At 39.0% G+C, this 21458-nt stretch overlaps 1 protein-coding gene across 1 annotated transcript in view; it reads right to left on the bottom strand.

The window, feature by feature from the left end:
- Positions 1-12635: 12635 nt before the first annotated feature.
- STK31 (serine/threonine kinase 31) overlaps positions 12636-21458 on the bottom strand; it is a 74391-nt gene continuing 65568 nt past the window's right edge. Inside the window, exons 20-23 of the mRNA XM_032235833.1 lie at positions 20891-21040; positions 15486-15611; positions 14939-15007; positions 12636-13178 (exon numbers count right to left, since the gene is read on the bottom strand). Of these exons, the coding sequence (XP_032091724.1) occupies positions 12918-13178; positions 14939-15007; positions 15486-15611; positions 20891-21040 (606 nt within the window). The 3' untranslated portion in view covers positions 12636-12917. The remainder of the gene's footprint in view (positions 13179-14938; positions 15008-15485; positions 15612-20890; positions 21041-21458) is intronic.

Here is a 21458-nt window from a genome sequence, read left to right as displayed (position 1 = left end):
TTCTCATCATTTCGACACACTGTCTCTCCTGTGCTGCTTCTGTTTCAGGGGCTTGTCCCAACTTCTGTAGCCATATTGGCTGCTTCTTGTAGTCGCCAAAAAGAGCTTTTCCCTGGATCAATCAGGGGCTTTACGATGCCCTGAGATCAGCAGGATACGCCCTTAACTATCACTGTTCCTTCAGAACGATTTAGATCCAAAAGGAACGTCCAGCAACAGAGATATCGACAGCAATCCTGGAGCCCCAAGATGCATGTCATGTTGTTGCAACATCAAGACCCACACCCCCTCAATTCAGACTTATTAATGTTTTGAATAATTTTGTGAAAAGGGACAAAAAAATGTTTAAAAAGTCAGGTTTCAAGATATTAGATTTTGCTTGGAAAAAATGGATAAGAAAAAAAATAAGGTAAAAAATCAATGTTTGTAGAAATTGTGGATAAATTTAGTTTTTGTTTAAATAAATATTTTGTTGCTGAACATTGATGAGAACTTTCCCTAATTTAGAGCTGCAGCAACATGAATGGCATAAAATATGAGTTTTCTGTCATGTAGCGATCACCAGAATAATTTTCCCAGGCGAGTTGGTAAGGATAAATTGCTGGGGCAAGGTAGGTGAGTAATGTAATCTGAGAAGCATGCTTTGGGTTTATTTAGTTATTGATGAAAGTAAAAATGAAAGTTGAACCTAATAGTTTGCCTCTATTGCACCTTTCTTAAGAATGGACCACATGGATAATTATATGTAAATTATATGTAAATCTGACATATAGTGTGATTATTTTTGCTTAGTAGAACTAAAAGTATTAACTTTAGGAGTATGAGGAGAAAATGAAAGATGAAAACAGCTATAGTATAAACTACCTATTGTTTTAGTTTTCCCAAGTAGAATGAAACAGGCTACTTGATAGTTGCCTGAAAGTGTGGCCTAATAAATGTTTTTAATTTTTCTTTTTTGTGGGGAGGGGGTTATATCAGTTTTATTTGTCCATTTTTTTTATCACATATGAGTGCTTAATATACAATCTGAGTCAATTTACCTATGCATATATCAGTACTAATAACAATGTTTACTCATATATAGTAGTATTCTTCCAACTTCTCGGTTCTACCTTTGTTGTCTAACCATTTGTAAAACAAATCCCATGTTAAAAAATATTCTGTTAGCCTAATGTTAGCCTATCCATTTTTTTAAATTATTTTATTTTTGTTTGTACAAACCTCACATCTTTGCAACACTTTACATTGTGATTCTTTTATCTATAGAAATAATCTTTTATAACTATAACTTTATATATTTGTGTATTTATATTATTTCATATATATTTTTCATTCTAAATATAATATTCTATATATCCTATATAAGTCTTTACTACATTTAAGTCATTTTTTAATATTTATTGCTACAATCTATCTCATATTTCTATCTTTTAATCATTTTCCAGTTTGTAGTTGTCTATTGATTTGTTGATCTTTTTTCCTTTCTTTTTGTTTTCCTGCTCCTCCACCCCTTTTTTCTCTAGCCAATTATACAATAAATCCTATACGGAGTAATATTCAGATTCTCTTTCTCTTTAATTCTTTCATGTGCCTATCCATCTTTGCACATTCCAATATTTTTTTATTGCATTTCTTCTTTTGGTGTATAATTATTTTTCCAATTTTGTGCGAATGTAATTCTCACTGCCGTAATTGTGTACAATTAAGTATCTAATTTTTTTCATAATCTCCTTTAATTCCTAACAAAAATAATTCCGGTTTTAGCGCAGTTTGGTGTGTAGTAATCTCCTCTAGCCAATCTTTTTTTTTCCAATCTTTTTTTGCAGATGTGCACGTTCCCCACATATGGTAGTATGTTCCATGTTGTTGGTTGCATTCCAACAAATAGGTGAGCACTCCGGGAACATTTTCGCAATTCTTGCTGGTGGAAGATGCCATCTGTAGAACATCTTGTATATTTTCTCTATATGCCATTGCCATCGTTAGTTTGTAATTTATTTCCCAAAATTTTTCCCATTCCACCAATTCTATACTATACCCAAAATTTATCACCCATGTTATCATCGTTTCTTTCATGGTTTCTTCTTCCATTTTAAATTTAATAGACAATGATTTTTTTAATCAATTTTTCTTCGGTTCCCTGTAGAATTCTATCCAGCTCTTGCGGCTCGTTATAAAATTTCAAGGAGAATTGTGGCATTATTTTTTCTTTAATTTAGGGTTATGGATTCATTTTTCTTTCAGATTGTACTACTTTTGAGATTGTAATTTATCCGGTTGTGCCACTAGTACACTACATCTTTTTCTAATCATTGGGTGGGCTGAGACACATGGACAAGATTATTCTTACTGGCATCTTACAAAGCCATATAAAGCTCATTTAACATATTTCTAGGACAACAGAGGAATCCAGAATGGCACATTGTGTGTTTATTTTATTTATTTAAAGAACTTATACTGCCTATCTCACATAATGATCCTAGGCAGCTCATTTTTTTTCTTCAATTCAATTGTGTCCAATTTTTAAAAGACTTCCTAGACAGTCTTGCAATTTTCCTGGCAATGATTTTCAGGTTTGCTATTGCCTCCTTGCTAGACTTGAGAGAAAATGACTGGCCCAGGGTCATATGTCTAGTTTTCTGTGTAGGTGGGATTAGAACTCACAGCTTCCTGTTGCGAGCCTAATACCTTAACTACTGCACCCCATTGTCCATTAACAACCAATACAAAACAAGAATAAAAGAACAAGAATTAACATGGAAGGGTGGGAAGATGAGATGCCTTTGAAAGCTGACATCTATCTTGGTGGATATTACCATATTTAATGGCAGGAATATTTTTGAAACTATGCATTGATGCCACATTACTGTACTTAGTTCTTATGAATAACTAATTTAGTAGGAATTAAGAAATTCTGACAATAGTTTGTTATCCTTGAAAATGAAAAAGAATGAAGTTGTTATTAACCAGAATGTACAAAGCAATAAAGATGAATCATAATAATGTCATAGGATCTGTTCTTTAACCTCTTAAAATTTCAAGTAGGAATGACTTTCTCATCACTTACATACCACAGATCAAGGAACAGCTGTTCATAATTTAACTTAATTATAGTTAAAATAAAAACTTGAGAAGTGCTATGGCTTTGGTATGTAAAACTGATAAGCAGCGGTCCCCAATCTTTCTGTCTCCATGAACCAGGAGTGGCAGAGTGGAAGAAGGGTTGGTTTCACGCACCCATCTAGATAAAGCGCATCTGCAAATGAAGTTTTACATGCTCACCCGCCACTTCCACGGCATAACACAAGAATCAACCTTGAGTCAAGTCTCAAATTGCCAGCAATCATCAATTGGCAGAATTAGCCTGCAATACTGCATTCTAGCCATTGCACCACCACAGCTCTATGATCATTCCCTAGGCCCATGATAGTGAACCTGTGGTATGTATACCTCTTTGCGGGCATGCCAGGATCACCCATCCCAGATCCACGGTACATGTGTGTCTCCTACCGGCCAGCTGGACTTTGGGTCTGGGCCACGCATACGGGGGGGGGGGCACATGTGAATACTAACATTGCATTTTGAAACCTCACGCAGCACCCCTACCCTGTTTTGGCCTGGAAGGCCTCCTGTGCTAACCTGGAAGCAAAAAATGAGTGTGGGGTGGTGGAGCACATGCACAGGGAGAAAGCACGGAGGGTTGTGTGCATGTGCAGGGGTTGTGCATTCATGCACAGGAGTGGGGTTGTGTGAGCACTGTATATTGGTGTGGGCACACGCAAACACTGTCGTGCAGGCACTGCGTCCTTTCGGCATGGGACAACAAAAAGGTTAGCCATCATTGCCCTAGGCAATATTCTCTGTCTTCCCCCATCTTACAAGCTTATTGTCACATTCTGAGAACCCAAAGGCTTGACTCTTCACACAGGACTGCAGCAAAGCATAGTGATATCCCATGCTTCATCATTCTTGCCTTCTTTTACCTTTGTGGCATTAATATTACTTATATTTTACTAATATTATTGCAGTGTTTATCAGATTGTTGTGAGCTGTCCAAAGAGTCAGGAGGCACATAAGTTTAATTAATTATCATTAAAACATTATTGTTTTATTTATAATAAAAAGTTTATCAGGGTTTTTTACTGGGTACTTTGGTGAATCATACTGAAATAGTCAGTGTCTCTGATAAGTTATAAAATATAAAATAAAATACTTTTCTTATGATTGTATGTACTATTTTTCTAATATAGTTACTCACTTGGCAGTCAGTAAACAAAAACGTATTTACATTGTTATATAGATAATAAATATATAATTATATATTTATAGTAAAATAATAAATATGTAATTTATAATAAATTATGTATATAGTAAATATAAATTATTATATATAATATACAGACTATATTATATATGTAATCTCTGAGACTCTTAAAATTTGATCTTATTTTTCATACCATGCTTCCTCCATCAATAGAATGTAATTAAATGCACAGCTCCCATCTTGGGTTCAATATCATCAGAATTCGTACCCTCTCCACCGTCCAAGCCTTCCGCATAGCCTTGAAGAACTGGCTCGCCCGTCAGGCCTGGGGATAAGGATAGTTACCCCTCCCGAATGATGAATGTATGTTGCCTACCATTTTATTACATGTCTTCTATCTTGATGTTTGTGTTCCCCCTTCCCAGTTTATGTGAGCCGCCCTGAGTCCCCTCAGGGAAAAGGGCGGCCTACAAATTCTAATAAAACTCTAAACTCTAAAACTCTAATTCAAGACAACTATAGTGAATAATTGCAGCAAGGCTACATATCTATTGGAAGCTCTAGTGATGCAAAAATCACTTGCCTTTTGTGATTAGGCTGTTCCTACTGGTTATTAAAATTCTGCCTGTGTCTATATATAATCCTCTTGAAAAATTCATCTTATGTAACAGATTTTTATTAGCATAAAGTGTTGAGGCTTAACTGAGAGTGAAATATTTTAATTTCAATAAATATTCCAGAAATTTCTATATTGTTACATTCAAAGTTGAATTGGTTTTTAGACCAGACAGAGCCACTGTTCCAGCTGGAAGATTAAATTCAGAGCATCAAAACTCCTGTTGCTTTACTGTTTGTCCAGAGCTGATTCAAGGCCAAATTTCTTAAAGCATTTGAAACAAAGAGTAGTTCATTTATATATTATGGTTAAGGAATCCAATAACATAATCTAAACTTTATTGTTTGCATCTGACCTTATTTCATTTATTTACAAAAATAAAACACAGCTGACAAAGTTTGAGAAGAATTAAAAATTAGAAAGGAAGCAAAAAATGAATAATTTTATTTAAATTTCAGTTAGTACCAACAGTAATTTTTCATACTATACCAGCATTTGCAGTTTAAAACAATTTTAAGTATGAAACTTTAGAAATTCTGAATCCCATTATTCTCTTGGACATACTATTATGCAGATTGACATGAAAATTATATGCCCCTCTGCTATTTATACATTGGAATATTTAAAATATAAGTTTGTTCCCACCAATGATTTACTTGCTGTTCTTACCTCTCCATTTGCTGACATACAAATATGGTTAGCAACAATGAAATAAAAATGTGGTACCACCTTTTACATAAGGTGGTTAAATTTATGGGTCAGCCAATTTCTATACTACACATAGATTCTACATATATGTGATATAATTATGTATTTATATAGCCTATTTTGTACTAAATTGTTTTTTAAGTCTTTAAGTCATTTTAAGTCATTCTTAGAAAGTATTTCATATAAGTTAATTTTTCAAACTAAGCAACTTTTAAGATATAGACTTCAACTCTCAGAATTCCCCAGCATTGACATTGACAAAACATAAATGAAATAGGCATAAAACTAGGTTTAAGAGAAAAAAAGTTAAAATGTAGTGCCCTCTTTCTACAGCCATATTTCAAATTGTGAAAATGTTCAAACAAAATTCTAATAAAACTGGCTCAATAAAATATATTCAGTTGCCTGTTTAGCTCTGATCATTAAATTTAAAGGATTTATACATTTTAAAGAGGAAGAAGAGCTGATAATCATGGCAATCCCTAATTATGAAATGTTTTTAAACTACACATGAAAGTTTTACAAATCTAAGGACAATTTGTCATGCCCAATTCATCATGGGGACAACTCACCACAGCCAAGTTGCCATTGCACAACTTGCTGTAGAATAATTCAACACTTTATTAATAATTTCATTGTACTTTTATTATTGGTGATGTTTTGTATCAAAATTATTGTAACTCTTGTATTTCTGGATTGACTTTATTATCAGCCATGGTTCCATTGAAATTAACTTTTGTTCTTTATTTATTGAATTGTCCTGTGGCCAGCTGTCCCCGAGTTGGCCAGGGAAAGTTATTCCATTCCAAGGTTTTCCTAAATATATTCCTAAACCTCTCTTAAATTGCATTCATTTGCTATTATAGTTTAGGGATAATGGTGCACAATGACAGCAGAATTTGGTATATATTATTTACAAAACAGTGTTATTTGAGTTAAGCTACTATAAGGACTTTTGTTCCCAGTTAGTATTTTCCATTAATCCTGAGGATATAGGAAAACATGCTGGAGCACTTGGAACTGCCTTTATTGCAAGTCCTTTTTTGACCCAGTTATAAGGTCAGTTAGAAGACCAAAGTTAGAACATTATCTTTATAGATTTACCGCAGAAGATGTGGAAAATCACATTATTTTTTCCCTCTAAAATTCACCAGCTAGTAGGAAAAACATCCATCACTCTTAGCATGGGTGGAGCTTCGGAAAAGCAGCAAAAATGGAATGGGATATGAGGAACTTGGGAGCAATATGGATTGGCTAATTCCCTTCTGGGTAGTAGTGACTCTACTTAGTAAAGCTGGATTAGAGTTTAGTAGAACTTAACCAATTAGCATATTGGTAAATTGCTTGTATTAGCCTGGATTTCATTTTGATAGGATGTTGTGTGGTGATTTGCTGTTACTTGGGACTTTTGTCTATAAATCTGAGGGAATTGATAGGTTACTCTCTCAAATGTCTTTTGAGACAATGGGGGATCTGGTTTTTGCCCTTCCCAGGCTCCTAGAAAGCCTCTGGAAGTGGCGTTGGTTTCTACCTGATATGCCCATTTTCTGCGCAGGTGGAGACAGCAGCCATGCATGGGGTTGACTCTGTCAGTATCCAATAGGACTGAATCTACCAAACATGACATCATAGCCTGAGGTGTGTCCTCCCCGCTTTTGACGGAGATAAGTAGACTGTTGGTTCTATATGAATGCTCTCAACTGCTCCTCTGTTAATGGACCTTCTCTAGTCTCTTGACGATCTAGGCTCGCACGGAGAAAGGGAGGGGATGGCTGCTGTTTTTACCTGCCCAGAGAACAGGCGTATCAGATTAAAAACCAACGCCATTCTCCAAGTTGGCGGAGACAGCAACCATGCATGGGACGTACCAAAGTTTGGCCTGTCCACGGGTGAGATTGTGCATGGCCTAGGTGACCTGTGAAGGAAGAACATGTTGTACAACCCACCTTCTGAAAGCCGCATCCACCGATGCGTACTTGTCTATTTTATAGTATCGAATAACGGTGTTTGCATAGTCTAGGTGACCGCCCCTGCAGATTTCCCCAATTGAGGCCTGAGTAACCCAGGTTGCCGCACTACAAGTTGAGTGAGCTGTGACATTAGATGGTGGAATCAAATATGAGCTTGATAACTCTGAGATGGAAGACTTGATCCAGCACCCAATATTGGAAGATGAAGCCTTTAGTCCCTTGTGGGTGGGAATAAAGGAAACAAAAAAAAGCCTCAGTTCGCCTGAAGTCAGCTGTCCTGTTGATATAGACCTTGAGGGCATGGCACACACCAGTGTGTGGCACTTTCGTTCGAGCCTATAATTTGGGAAGAACAAGGTCTTGAGATCTGCGGAAGGCCGAATTTACTTTAGGGACGAAGGTGGGGTCGAGCCGAAGGATGACTCTATCCGGGGGAACATGCACAGTCAGATCGGAAGGACCGCCGCCAATTCTGAGACCCTCCTCACTGAGGCGATGGTGACTAAGACCACCTTCAGCGTTAGATGCTGCAGTGAGGAAGACCTCAAAGGTTCAAATGGTGGTTCAGTGAGGAAGTCGAGGCCTTGGCCAGATCCCACTTAGGGAATCTGTGGGAGACTGGAGGACTTAGGTTGGCGGCGCCCCTAAGAAATCTCCACATGTGGGGTGCAAGGAGAGTGGTTCGAACTGATGCGGTGTGAGGACTGAGGAAAGAGGTGCAACCTGCCGCCAGAGTGTGTTAGGAGAGAATTGTTTGTTGAGTCCAAGTTGCAAGAATTCTAAGATGTCCACCACCCACAGCTGCGGAGTAATAGCCATGAGGCGTGATTAAAAATCTTCAATTCAGTCCAGGGCAGTCGGACAGAATTTAACCATGCTTGGACTCTCGAAGCAGCATACAGGAAAATCCTCAAGGCTTACTAAGGCCGCTGTGGAGAACCGGGAAGGCTAGAGGTCATGGAGTCACCTCATGGGCTTGCTTCCCCTCAGAACCATCAGAAGGTAGCTGGAACCCTGCATCCCTGCAGGGGAGCTATCACCGCTGCTCTGACAATCCCTGCCTTTTGCAGCCAATTTGAAGGTAAGGAATCTTTTAAAAGGATTTTTTTTGTATAGATAGCCAATTGATTGAATTTAAAGTAGTCAAACTTGAAGAGACAGCAAATAGCACAGCCAATCCAAGATCGACTGAGTCTAAAAGCGGGAGGAAACACCTCATAGGCTATGACATCATGTTTGGTAGACTCAGTCCTATTGGATACTGAGAGTTAACCCCATGCATGGCTACTGTTTCCACCAACTTGGCGAATGGGTCCATTGCGTACCAAAAGTGGGGGGTGGGGGTCACATGCTCATGGGGGGGTCACACACATAGTATTATGGGTGTGGGCATGCTCGCATTTGACCCCCGTGCTTCCCGTTTTTGGTACACTATGGCAAAAAGGTTAGCCATCACTGCTCTAGTATATGACTTTTGCCAAAATCTGAAGAGAGGATTTATAATTACTTGTCCCAGTAGCCAGTGGATGGGGTTGACTTATTACTGAAGGAGCAGGTCCATGACTTGGCAGACTTCTTGGATTTGTGACTCCTACTAAACCAGCAATGGAACCTGTGGCCAAAAGGGTCATTGATCAACTTTATCAGGTGGAGTTGCTGCAACCTTATCTGGGATATCCAAAATAAAGATATTAACCATATTTTAAAAAACATCCAATGATTTTAAAGGTTTTTCTTGTTAAATTAATATTATTTTATATGAAACATTTATACTGCTAAGATTCAAGCAGTAAGTTTTGTCTTACAAACTCCAATTCTGTTCCACATTTCTTGCATCCAGGTTTATTCATTTATTTTTGGCAGTATTTAATAAGCCTAGCTTTTGTGTTTAATGGATTCCGTCAGAGGGGATTTGGAAGCAGTCAAGGTATCTGGGCTAAACAAAAAATATTAACAAATGCTTTAATTAAAATTGTAATTCAGTTGGTTTTGGTGGACCACATTAATAATGAACCGATGAAGAATTATATATTTCTGCTCATTTTCCAAAAAAAGGTTTTTTCCTCCGTCTTTATAGAAGACATACCAGAGAATTGATTTCCAGAGAGAGATTTTAATTACTTACCTAATGACATATGCATCTAAATGCCTTCAATGTTAATGATTGCTGAGAATTCCTATTATGCTTAGAAGCTGGCTAGATCTTAAACTTACTAAGGTTGAGAACATTGATATGGAGTACTTCCAACTGGGCCCATAATAATATTACCGTATTTTTCGGACTACAAGACGCTCCGAAATATAAGACGCACCTAGCTTTTGGAGAGGAAAACAAGGGGGGGGGGATTTGCCTCTGCCTCCCAGCAATTTTCCTCCTTGCAGCAAACACCACAGACAATATACACTGTTTGTGGTGCATTTCTGTGCATGTGTGCCTGACTCATAGAAATAGCAAAGAATTTGAGAAATGTACATTATGGCAGTATATTAATGCCAGAAAGTTTTCTTAAATATAGTCACACTAACTCCTCCCAATTATTTTAATACATACTCCAAACCTGACTAAGTCAGGGTCTAACTCAGCTGCCTTATCTAAATACTACCATAGGACACTGTTACATTTCAGACTATACTTGCACAGATGCTGTTAAAATTGATGTGGCTTTCTGGAAGTATACATTATTTTCTGCTATTTAAAAGAAGATATAATAGCACTGGGCCTCTTTAGATCAAGCATTTATTTTAAAAAGTTTCTTCATTTTGTCAAGTTGTCTAGAACAATAAAGCAGTCTTTAAAAAATAATTCTAATAATTTGAACATTCTACAGGTATTTATAGTTATTGACTTATCTCGTTGCAGCAAACAGCCTGTTTAAGTTTATCCTGATTAGAAGGCGAAAAAAATCTGCCTCCCAGCAATTTGCCTCCTTGCAGCAAACAGCCCATTTCAATTTCAATACGGGCCTCATGATGATCAACTGTTTCAGCCTGCAGGGATTGCCGTAGCCTATTGCTGCCTCTGCAAGCCCCATTTTTTGCTGCAAGGTGGTAAATTGCTGGGAGGCAGAGGTCAAGGGGGGGGGGGGGGCAGGCTACATTCGGTGTATAGGACGCACCCAAATTTTCACCTTCTTTTAGGGGGAAAAGATGTGTCTTATACTCCAAAAAATACAGTATGTATCATTGTTTCAATACATTAAAGAACTTTTAAAAATACCTCCAATTATTTAAATTCAACACCTTTTTTAAATGGATATTGGCATGTGACCATTTCATAGAATTTGTCAGTGTGTTGAGAATATCTAAATTTGTCTTAATTCCCAGTTCATTGATCTTGAGGCCATAATTATTAATCTGTACTATACAATCTGAAGTGTTGTTATTTCTTATCCACTAGAAAATCAAATAACGGGAATCATCATTGTGGATCTAATAGTCTAAATAAAAACAAAAAAGTTCTAAACATAATCCTATTACCAATTCATCAAATACCAGATTAGTTTTATTTACAATACATCCAGAACACTGGTATGTACTGCATTGCTTTATTATCGCTGCAAACCTGAATGAAGATCTTTGATAAACATTAGAAAGACCCAGATATTATCTGCCGTAACAATTTGCATTCAGCTCCTGCTACTTGAATGTCTGAAAATATCACCAGATTATTGTATTAAACATGTCTAAGGTTCCAACATCAAAGCAAACACTTAAGAAAGATTAGAGCCATCCTTGACAGGTACATCTTAAAGAAACAAGGAAATTAATGCCACTGGTAACTATCTGAGCAGAGTAATAAATTTTTATGCCTAAATTACTTTGATGGAAATGCATTTTTCCTAACAGCATATGATGCAGCATATGATTTCTGTACTTCTAATGAACTGTCTATAGATAGAAATAAGTTATTCAGAGACTTGGAAGAAACTTATATGCCGAAAAAGTATTGAGTGTTTCAGTGCTAATCTGTATTCAGTACTTCTCAAAAAGTTTTGCAGCGACAGGAAAAAAATAACGACAATTTTTTTTCTATTTCTGGAGGAAATATTTAATCATTAACTCAGTTTTGCCATATTAGTGTACTTGTTGCTTATTTCACTACTTCAGACGCTGCATAGTTTTTCTTACACTGAGATATTTTAAGGATTGTTATTGTCTCTGAAGTGCTAAGAAGGGACAAGGAAAGCCTCCTGCCTTTCCTCAAAAATGAAATCCAAATGGATTAGTCCATTTGGAAGTTGAAAGATTCAGCTTCATACTTACAAAGCATGAAGACATGCCACCTTATGCAGGTTATGATACCAAGGAGACCCAATATTTGAGTAGGCATTATACTATGCCAGTTTACCTGACATCCAACTCATTCTATAAGATTTAATTGTAATCTGCAAACTCTAATGTTATTAAGTAGGTACTAGTTCATAGAAAACAATTATAAGTATCTTGCTATTTACTTTTGTATAGTGTCTTATTCTCTCTCTCTGATCCTAGACTATATATATAGTTATATAGAATTCTCTTTAAAAAGAATTGAGAATTCAGAAGAAATTGAAGAAGATACAATCCTACATTCTCCAACTGAACACAAGAATTACCTATTTACATATTTAGAGGCAGCCTCTCACTTTTCACAGAATTAATGGTTTTGTAAATTCCTTAAATAGCAATATATGCAACCAGTTAACTTGAAAGAGTCAAAAGCAGAATTTCACCATCTGCTCTCTTAAATATGCCAATTCAGCTCTGCTGCTTAAAAGGCAAGGTCTCCATCTAGTGGGGAGTTGCAGCCCAATACTGCAAAAGATTCACTTCTTCTAAATGGATACATATAAATTTAAGATCAACTTCTCTAATTTATAAAACACGATTTATCCAAATATCACATTTGCTTCAAAACTTTGATAGTTTAATATTGTTATTCCAAAAACAAACATGTAACTGAACAGGAAAAAAAATACAATTACAAACAATTCAGCAACATTAATGTCCAAAACAATACCAGATGTTAATTTATGGGTACTCTAATCTTAACTAACTAAATAAATTAGCTCTGGTTAGTTTAAAGAATGTAATTTTGGAATTCTCTAAGATAATATGAAAAGCTTCTGTATTTTGTGGTTTTTCACTTCTATAAGACAAGTGGAAAGGACAGTAGATAAAGAGAATTTTAACATTCAAAAATATAATATCTGAAAATATAACTGAAGTCAAGCACTAGATACGTATCACATTTGTTGAAAAAAATGAATACAAAAGCATAAAACATATGTATATAACCTTTCAAAGTACTATACATTGTTATCTTCTGCTGTTTTAACTATGATTAAGGCTTGAGATTAATAGGTTGCCCTGATCTTATTTACTTATAATTTGCATTCTGATCACTCATATACCCATCAGAATCTTTCTCTGGTGAAGGTTCACTCTTGTTATTCAGCCTTTCATCAGACACCTCATTTTCTGAACTCTGTTCTCCATTGACATATTCAGTGCCCTCACTTTCCAGTGGAACTGAAATCAGGTCAGGTGACAAGAAGAAGTCAGCATTCGACACCTGTTCTGCAGTCATCCGATTTTCATAGCAAAGGAGTTGTGAAAGTAAAGCTTTAATTTTATCATCCTTGAAAGAAAAAGCCAGCATGAATATTACTCAAAGTACAATTATTCAAAATCAATAAATTAGAATATTTATTTTTCAAAAATAGTAATTAACATTTTAATATGTATCTCTGAAATAGAAAACATAAAGTGCTTGGTCTACTGCAGATGAAAGGCAAAACCAGCAAGATGGTGGCCATGATCTCATGTTCATATATTGTAAATCTCTGAACATGTCACATCCACCATCTTGCAAATTTTGAGCTTATCATGCAGATTCCCCTAATGTATACACTATTTTTAGAAAAACAAAGACCCCTCACACAGGTGAAGGAGAGAGTGAGAGGCTCCGCTTCATTCCTTCTGGTCCGTAATGCTTCCCATATTTTATCTTTATCTTTTATGTTGTATTGATTTTACTATAATTTCTTTGTTTAGTTGTTATTAGCTGCCCAGAGTTATAATCAGATGAGATACAACTTTAATATATTATTATTGTTGTAAACTGCAAATTCAGTGAAAAAAAATATTATAAAGTAGAAACTCAGAACAATGAAAAATATAGCACGAATAGTGACTTTTATATGCACATGAAACAGCTAGGATTGAATCCAGAGAGTGCAAACCTCAACATGGCTGGATATCCTATACACCACTGAAAAAAAATCTAAATTATTGTTAAAATAAAATAAATGACACAAGAATCAAATACAAATAATGCAGGTGTTATTTTCACAACCTGTTGGCATCTTTAAGGATCCATAAACTCCACAAACAAATGGAAACTCTTTAAAAATTGTGCCTCCTTTAAAAGAAACCTTTACAGAACTGTGAGAATAGAACCTCTTACAAAATAGTATGAAATTGGCAAGAGAATGAGTTTGTCAGAAACTGATCCTGTATTGGGCTGGATGCCTCTCAGAAGCTGTCAAACACAAATAAGTGAATTGGACATTGTTGGGCCCTGGAGCAAGCGTAGTCCTGCAAGGCCTTCAGTGGTATCTCCCCTTACTCAGAGTTGCAAGATGTGGGGTTGTTAAATGAAGCTGTTTTGCTTAAGTCATTGCAACCTGTAACAGTAAAGTGTACCTCCAAAGAAAAAATTAGAATATTAAAAATTAGTAAGAAAAACTATTGGAGATACGCTTTGACTGTTTTTCTCTTTTATCTGAATCTATGGGGAGGTGTTACACTCTACCTCTATCTAGCAGCAGCTTCTTGTTATCCAAAGAAACTTCAATCCTCTGACTAGCAAGGGGGAGGAGGTTAGGAAATCTGATTTTGCATGTGACTCAGATCTTAGCAAGATGGTTTCTATTTTATAATCTTATGGGAACTATGTCTTACTTTATTTTATTTTATTTTTAACCAGGCTACCCAGTATTTGTTTCCTGATGAATTGGGTAGTTCTATAAATTAGCATAGGTAACTGAATATTATATTCCTTATTATATTGTTTGATTGGCAATAGTGTAATCTTTTTCCATTGGATTGCTCCAGTTTATTTATTTATGTGGTTATATTTCATTTTTCCAGAACCAGTCCTTGCAATTATGTAAAATATTCTAATTAGTTAGCAATTCTTGAACAATATGTAGCCTTCTGTTCTTCATATTTTATATCAAATCTTTTCATCAGCAATATGAAAATGTTTTAAAAGATTCTGTATGAATAGTTGTCAATTTATATCACTTATAACCTTACTTGTCTTAATTATTTTTATTTAACATTCCTTTAAAAAGTCAGTTAAATTTGAAACATTTCGGTTGGAAAAAACCATACCATAGCAAGGGCATCAACTTGAGGAGTTCCATCTATGTTTGTTTTGATTTCTTCCTTTCCAATAAGTAGCTACATATTTAAAAGATAACAAAATTATTCCTAATAGCAATAAACAAAACATTGCACTACCCAAACTACTCCCCTAACCACTCCCTCAGCACTGAATTTCCTGCATAATCTTCATCCGGTTCTGCTCTTCTATCCACTTTCCCTCCTTCTCCCCCCTCCACCTCCCAATTTCCTGTGCTAGGCTTCTTAGGCAAGTACTAATCCACTTGGAGACCAGACTGGCCCAAAATGAACATTCCTGACACAACTGGCAAGATTATCAATCAATATCAACAAAAAGTGCAGTAAACAAAATTTGATTTGATAATTATGGAAACTATAATTCTTTAATCTTCAAATATTCATTTTATTATATTGGTTACCATTTTTTTTCTCCAAGAAGCATTATATTTCTTTAGGCAAACACAAAGCTATCAAAACAGGAGTGAGATGATTTATACTGTGATACAGCAATGCCTGTTACCGAAGATTTACATACCCAGTAAAGCAGACAACCAAAAGCATACATATCTGAAGCTGGAGAAGGTGGCTGACCCTTTCTTAGCTCAGGGGAAATTAAGCTCAAGCCATTCAGTGTCATAGAATCTGACAAAGCGCGCTCACTCTGAAAGTAAAACAGTCCAGAGGTTAATACACAGGCTTTGACTCTTAACCCCATTCATCATATTGAACTCTTATTATTATTAATGCCATTCAGGTATTCTATTTCAGTGGTGTCAGATATGGGGAGATATAATTGCAGGAGACTTCTTGTACTGGTTGCATGTTCCAGCTCCTTAAACTCAGCCTTTTTATCTGGTCAGCAGATCAACAGCGAAGCAGGTCTTAAGCTGTTGCTTTTAAATGCCAGGTCAGCCTGCAAAAAGAGAAGCTGGTATGGTTGTTGTTATCCAAAACACTCTGGTTGCAGAGTCTCACAAGTCTCTTTTGTAGGAGACTTTTTCTTACAATGGGCTCTAAAGAACAGTTGAGATTTAGTTTAGTTTAGTTTAATGAAATTTGTATGCCGCCTACTCCCATAGGGACTCTGGGCGGCTCACAGGCAAGATAAAAGCATTTTTTGAAATTTTAAAATAAGAAATACAATATTAAAATTAACACAACATCTATTCTGACCAAGAGGGGCTGGATATTAATCAACAGCCACAGGCCTGCCAGAACAGCCAGGTGTTGGTGGCTTTATGGAAGGCCGGGAGTGGTGAGGGTCCGGATTTCTACGGGTAGTTCGTTCGACAGGGCCGGCGCAGCTAGAGAAGGGTCTCCCCCGAGGGGCCGCCAGCCAGCATTGTCCGGTCGACGGTACCAGAAGGAGACCCAACCTGTGCGATCTTATTGGTCGTTGGGAGGTAAATGGCAGGAGGCGGTCTCTCAGGTAGCCAGGTCCTAAACCATGTAGAGCTTTAAAAGTAATGACTAGTACCTTGAAGCGCGTCCGGAGACCAATGGGGAGCCAGTGCAGCTCGCGGAGGATAGGTGTAACATGGGTGTATCTAGTTACACCCAATATCGCTCGCATGGCTGCATTCTGGACCAACTGTAGTCTTCGAACACTCTTCAGGGGCAGCCCCATGTAGAGCGCGTTACAGTAATCCAGTCTTGAGGTGACGAGGGCGTGAGTGACCATTCTAAGTGCCTCCCGGTCCAGGTAGGGCCGCAATTGCTGCACCAGGCGAACCTGGCCAAAAGCCCCCCTGGTCACAGCTGACAAGTGATGTTCTAACGTCAGCTGTGGGTCCAGGAGGACACCCAAATTGCGGGCCCTCTCTGAGGGGTGTATAATTTCACACCCCAGGCTAAGAGGTGGAATGTCTGGACTATCCTTGGGAGGCAGCATCAATAGCCACTTGGTCTTGTCAGGATTGAGTGCAAGCTTGTTCGCTTCCGTCCAGACCCTGACAGCCTCCAGGCACTGGCACATCACTTCCACTGCTTCGCTGAGTTGGCACGGGGCGGACAGATACAACTGAGTATCGTCCGCATATTGATGATATTTGATCCCGTGCCGGCATATGATCTCACCCAGCGGCTTCATGTAGATATTAAATAGGAGGGGGAACAGGATCGAATACTGCGGCACCCCATATTTGAGGGGCCTAGGGGTCGATCTCTGTCCCCTAACCAACACCAACTGCGACCTGTCCAAGAGGTAGGAGAACCACCATAAGACGGTGCCTCCCACTCCCACCTCCCGTAACCGTCGCAGAAGGATACCGTGGTCGATGGTATCGAAGGCTGCTGAGAGGTCAAGAAGCACAAGGATAGAGGAATGTCCTCTATCTCTGGCCCGCCAGAGATCATTGATCAGCGCGACCAAAGCAGTTTCGGTGCCATAACCAGGCCTGAAACCCAACTGAAAGGGATCCAGATAATCTGTTTCATCCAAGGTCCGCTGGAGTTGAAAGGCCACCACCTTCTCAACAACCTTCCCGACGAATGGGAGGTTGGAAACTGGGCGATAGTTGTCCAAGATGGCTGGATCCAGGGAAGGTTTCTTAAGGAGGGGTCTCACCACAGCATCCTTTAGGGGGTGCGGGAAGGATCCCTCACAAAGAGAAGTGTTAACAATCCTCTGGAGCCAGCCACGTGTCACCTCTCTGCTGGTCGAGATCAGCCAGGAGGGACACGGGTCCAGTAAACAGGTGGAGGCACTCACCGCTCCCATGACCTTGTCCACTTCCTCCACTTCCTTGTCCACAGGTTGAAACTCGCTCCATAAGATCCGATCAAGACCTTCCCCCAGCATCTCGGCTGGTACCGTGCAAGTGGAGTCCAGGAACTCAATCGCCAGTTCGGCTACTTACTCGATGAGCACAGGCAGGGCTGTTGTAACGCAGTTGGGAGGTAGGTACGTTAGAAACAAACCCACTTGACCCCCAAGGTCCAACTTCACCAGAAAGGACTCACACCCGACAGTCTCCGGAGCAGGGATCCTACGAGGCACTAGTGACTCTCGGATGATGACAGCCACTCCCCCACCCCTTCTCTGGTGGAGCGGCTGGTGGAGCACCTGAAACCCTTCTGGGCACATTTCAGTGAGGGGGACTCCTTCCTCTTGGCCTAGCCAGGTTTCAGTAATACATGCCAAGTCTGCCCCCTTGTCTAATATTAGGTCCCGGATGAGGGGAGCTTTGTGAACCACAGACCTGGCATTTAGCAACAGCAGCCTGAGACCAGGACCCGACAACTCTCGCCATCTGGTCCTGGAGTGGAGCTAACAGGGCCAGAAGGGGGGATCGCTGTGATGTAGTGAACCCTCCTTCCCCGGTAATGGCTAGCTCTATAACTCCCGTCAAACCTGCCTCTCCCAACTATGACCGGGATGCACCGGCCCAACCCCGTACCCATAGGCCCCACTTCCCCTCCCATGCCTCCATTCTCCCAGGCAGGCCAGTCATACCACACATTCTGGGACGAGAGGCAAATCCGGGCCCCCATCCACTTCTGCTTGTGCACTCAGTGGTGGGGGCTCCGGGCCGCACTCTCAGTCCCCCTATCCATACCGGCCAAGCACTCTGCGCATGCGTACCCCACTAATTAAAATACAGCAATACAATAAAATGGCTAAGCAAAAATTCATTAAATTAAAACTGTGGGATCATTCAATCAAACACACACATACCACATGCACTCGCCATAACAAAGGGAAAATTGCGCAGTTGTTAAAAACAGTGCAAATTCAAATAGAGTTTGTGGGTGGGTTCGCCAAGAGTCCAGTCAGGAGGGTTTCGCGAAAATATAAAGGGGAAGTAATTTTCTTCCTTGCGCAGGAGATGATATAAGTGATATTGCAAAGAGAGGTCCCAAAAGTTCCAGGAGGGCTATGATAGAATGCCTTAAGTTCAATGTCCAGTATCCAGTGTCGAACAGGCATGAGTAGAAAGCCAGTTAAAAGAGCCCCGTCTGAGTTGGAGCAAACCGCGAACCAAAGAAGAAGGGAAAGGCCGCAGTATAGGAAAGGCCTAGAAGGTATCCTAAGGGGCCAGGTCAATGGCCACAAGGCCAACTGCCAGGTCTTATGTCGCCCCATGACAAACCACAGAACCCTCTATGAAGCCAGCCAGCAGGGTCAGACGTCAAAGGAGATAGGGGCGTAATGACAGGTAGACGACCTGTCTACGACCCGCCTCCTCCTCCCTCTCTCACGATCCCCTGTGCTTTTGCTGTGCTTTGGCTGAGCCTGGCCGCTCACTTGAGGAGTGTCTCCCCACTCATGGGTAACCTCCCCACCACAGCCAGTCAGGATGCCATGAGAGCAGGGTTGGCCGAAGGGAAGCTTCCGCCATGGCTTGCGCTCATTCCTCAGGCAGCCTGGATTTCCAAAAAGTTGCCAAGAAGAAAGAAAAGGAATAGTGAAGAGCCACAAGAAGAGTTCACTGGGTTGGTCCAGCTTCCGCTTTCTGAGAAAGAGAGAAGAGACAGAGAGAGACAGACACATACACACAGAGAGACAGACACACACAGAGAGAGAAACAGACAGACACACATAGATACAGAGAGAGGGAGAGATAGAAAGGGAGAGGGGGAAAGAGAGAGATAGAGACACAGAAATTGAAGGAGAAAGAGAAAGACAGAGAGAGAGATACAGATGGGGGAGAAAGAGGAAGAAAGAGAAGGAGAGGGAGAGAGAGATATACAGAGAAAGACAGAGAGACGAAAGAGAGGGAGAGACATAGAGATACAGAGAGAGGGGGGAAGGGGAAAGACGAGAGACATATATATATATAGAGAGAGAGAGAGGGAGAGAGGTGGAAAGATAGAGAGGGAGAGATAGAGGGGGAAAGAGGGAGAGAGAGGGAGAGAGAGAGAAACAGGGGGGAGGGTTAACAGATACAGATGGGGAAAGAGAGACAGAGATAGAGAGGAGGAGGAGATGTCAAGAGTTTTGTGATTCCCGGTAGTTCTTTGCCCTAATGACCTGCTGGGTAAGCATAGTTACATGACTGGGTGTGAGTGAGTGATGTTGAGTTGGCCATATCCACCCAGCTTTTGTGGCGGTGTTTTCTTTTCTGTGGGAAACAGGTCCAAATGGCTCTTTGAGTGTTTAAGGTTACAAACCCCTGCCTTATTTCTTGGTGAAATTATCGTATTTGGCTATGGATGAAGTTGCATTGCTGCAGGTTATGGGTGAAGTTGCACCTGGGATTGTCATGGACTTGCAACTCCAACTTGAGGATCAGGTGATAAATAAGATGACATGAGTCTTTGCACAACTGTGCGTTATATGCTAGTAATGCCTATTACTGAACCAATGTGTCCTTATCACAGTCACCCATCTTGGTCAACTCTTATTTGGGCTTTTGTAATGAAGTCTACATGGACCTACTCTTGAAGAATATCCAGAAGTTGACTCAAACTGCAACGGCTTGCAAAATGATGCACAATAGATTTGCATGTGTCACCTCTTTTGGGAGAACTGCACTGATTGTCAATTTGCTTCCAGGTGCAATTTAAAATGCTGGTTATCACCTTGAAAGCTTTACATAGCTGGGGACAGTTTATTTGAAAGACTACCTCCTCCACATTTACATCTGCTTAGCTTCCAGGGCAAGAAGACAACATATATTACTGATTCCATCCATTACAGAAATGCAAAAAATAGGGCATTCTTGGTGATGGCTCCCTCCTTATGGAATATAATTACTCTAAAGATTAAGACTGATCCCCACCTTGTTATGTTTTTGGAAGGCCCTATCATATTATTACTGATGGATTTATTATTCTGTTATAGTTTGCTAACAAAAACAACATGCCAGTATCAAAATACTAAACTGAGTAATTCCTCAAATTCCTTGGATTTTACACATCCTAAAATTTTAATATTTAAGCTATTAATCTTAGGATGTGTAAAATACCTATTTATTTATAAGGAAAATATTTTTTTACCTCAGATTTGGTGAAATCAAAATCTCCAACAATTCCCTCTTCTCGGTTCAATGCAAAGACATTGTTTTTATGCAACAATCCATGAATTATATCAGCTTTGTGTAGTACACTCAGACCACATGCCACTCCTTTCATTACCTTTAATGTTTCCTAGTTAAAATGATTGCAAGAAAGGTCAATGAGATCAGCGCCAAAATATTCCCAGAAGGATTTCAAAAATGCTTATTATATATCCAATAAAAAAACAAGAGGCAAAACTACTTTCAAAACTTTTATAAAACCAAATTTATATTTCCTAAACAAGATTAATTTTCCCAGGCTTCTTTCAGTAGCCTATGACAATTAATCAATTCAGATTTCAAAGGTGAAAATATTTTGCCAACTGTTATTTTAAAAACTAATAACTGTTTAAACTTTAAAATATGTTAGCAGCCATAGAACAGAATCCTTTTTATTACTGCATCATTCTTCTGGGGAAGGAGATCACCCACCCAGCTAATGATTAAATAAGACATAAGATGAAAGTTCTAAGTATAGCATTTCTGACATTTTTTTTTATTCCCCGGAA

This window comes from Thamnophis elegans, chromosome Z, assembly GCF_009769535.1.
Source record: "Thamnophis elegans isolate rThaEle1 chromosome Z, rThaEle1.pri, whole genome shotgun sequence".
Lineage (NCBI taxonomy): Eukaryota > Metazoa > Chordata > Lepidosauria > Squamata > Colubridae > Thamnophis > Thamnophis elegans.
The sequence above is the reverse complement of the archived record's forward strand: the minus strand, read 5'-3'. Positions and strand labels throughout refer to the sequence as shown.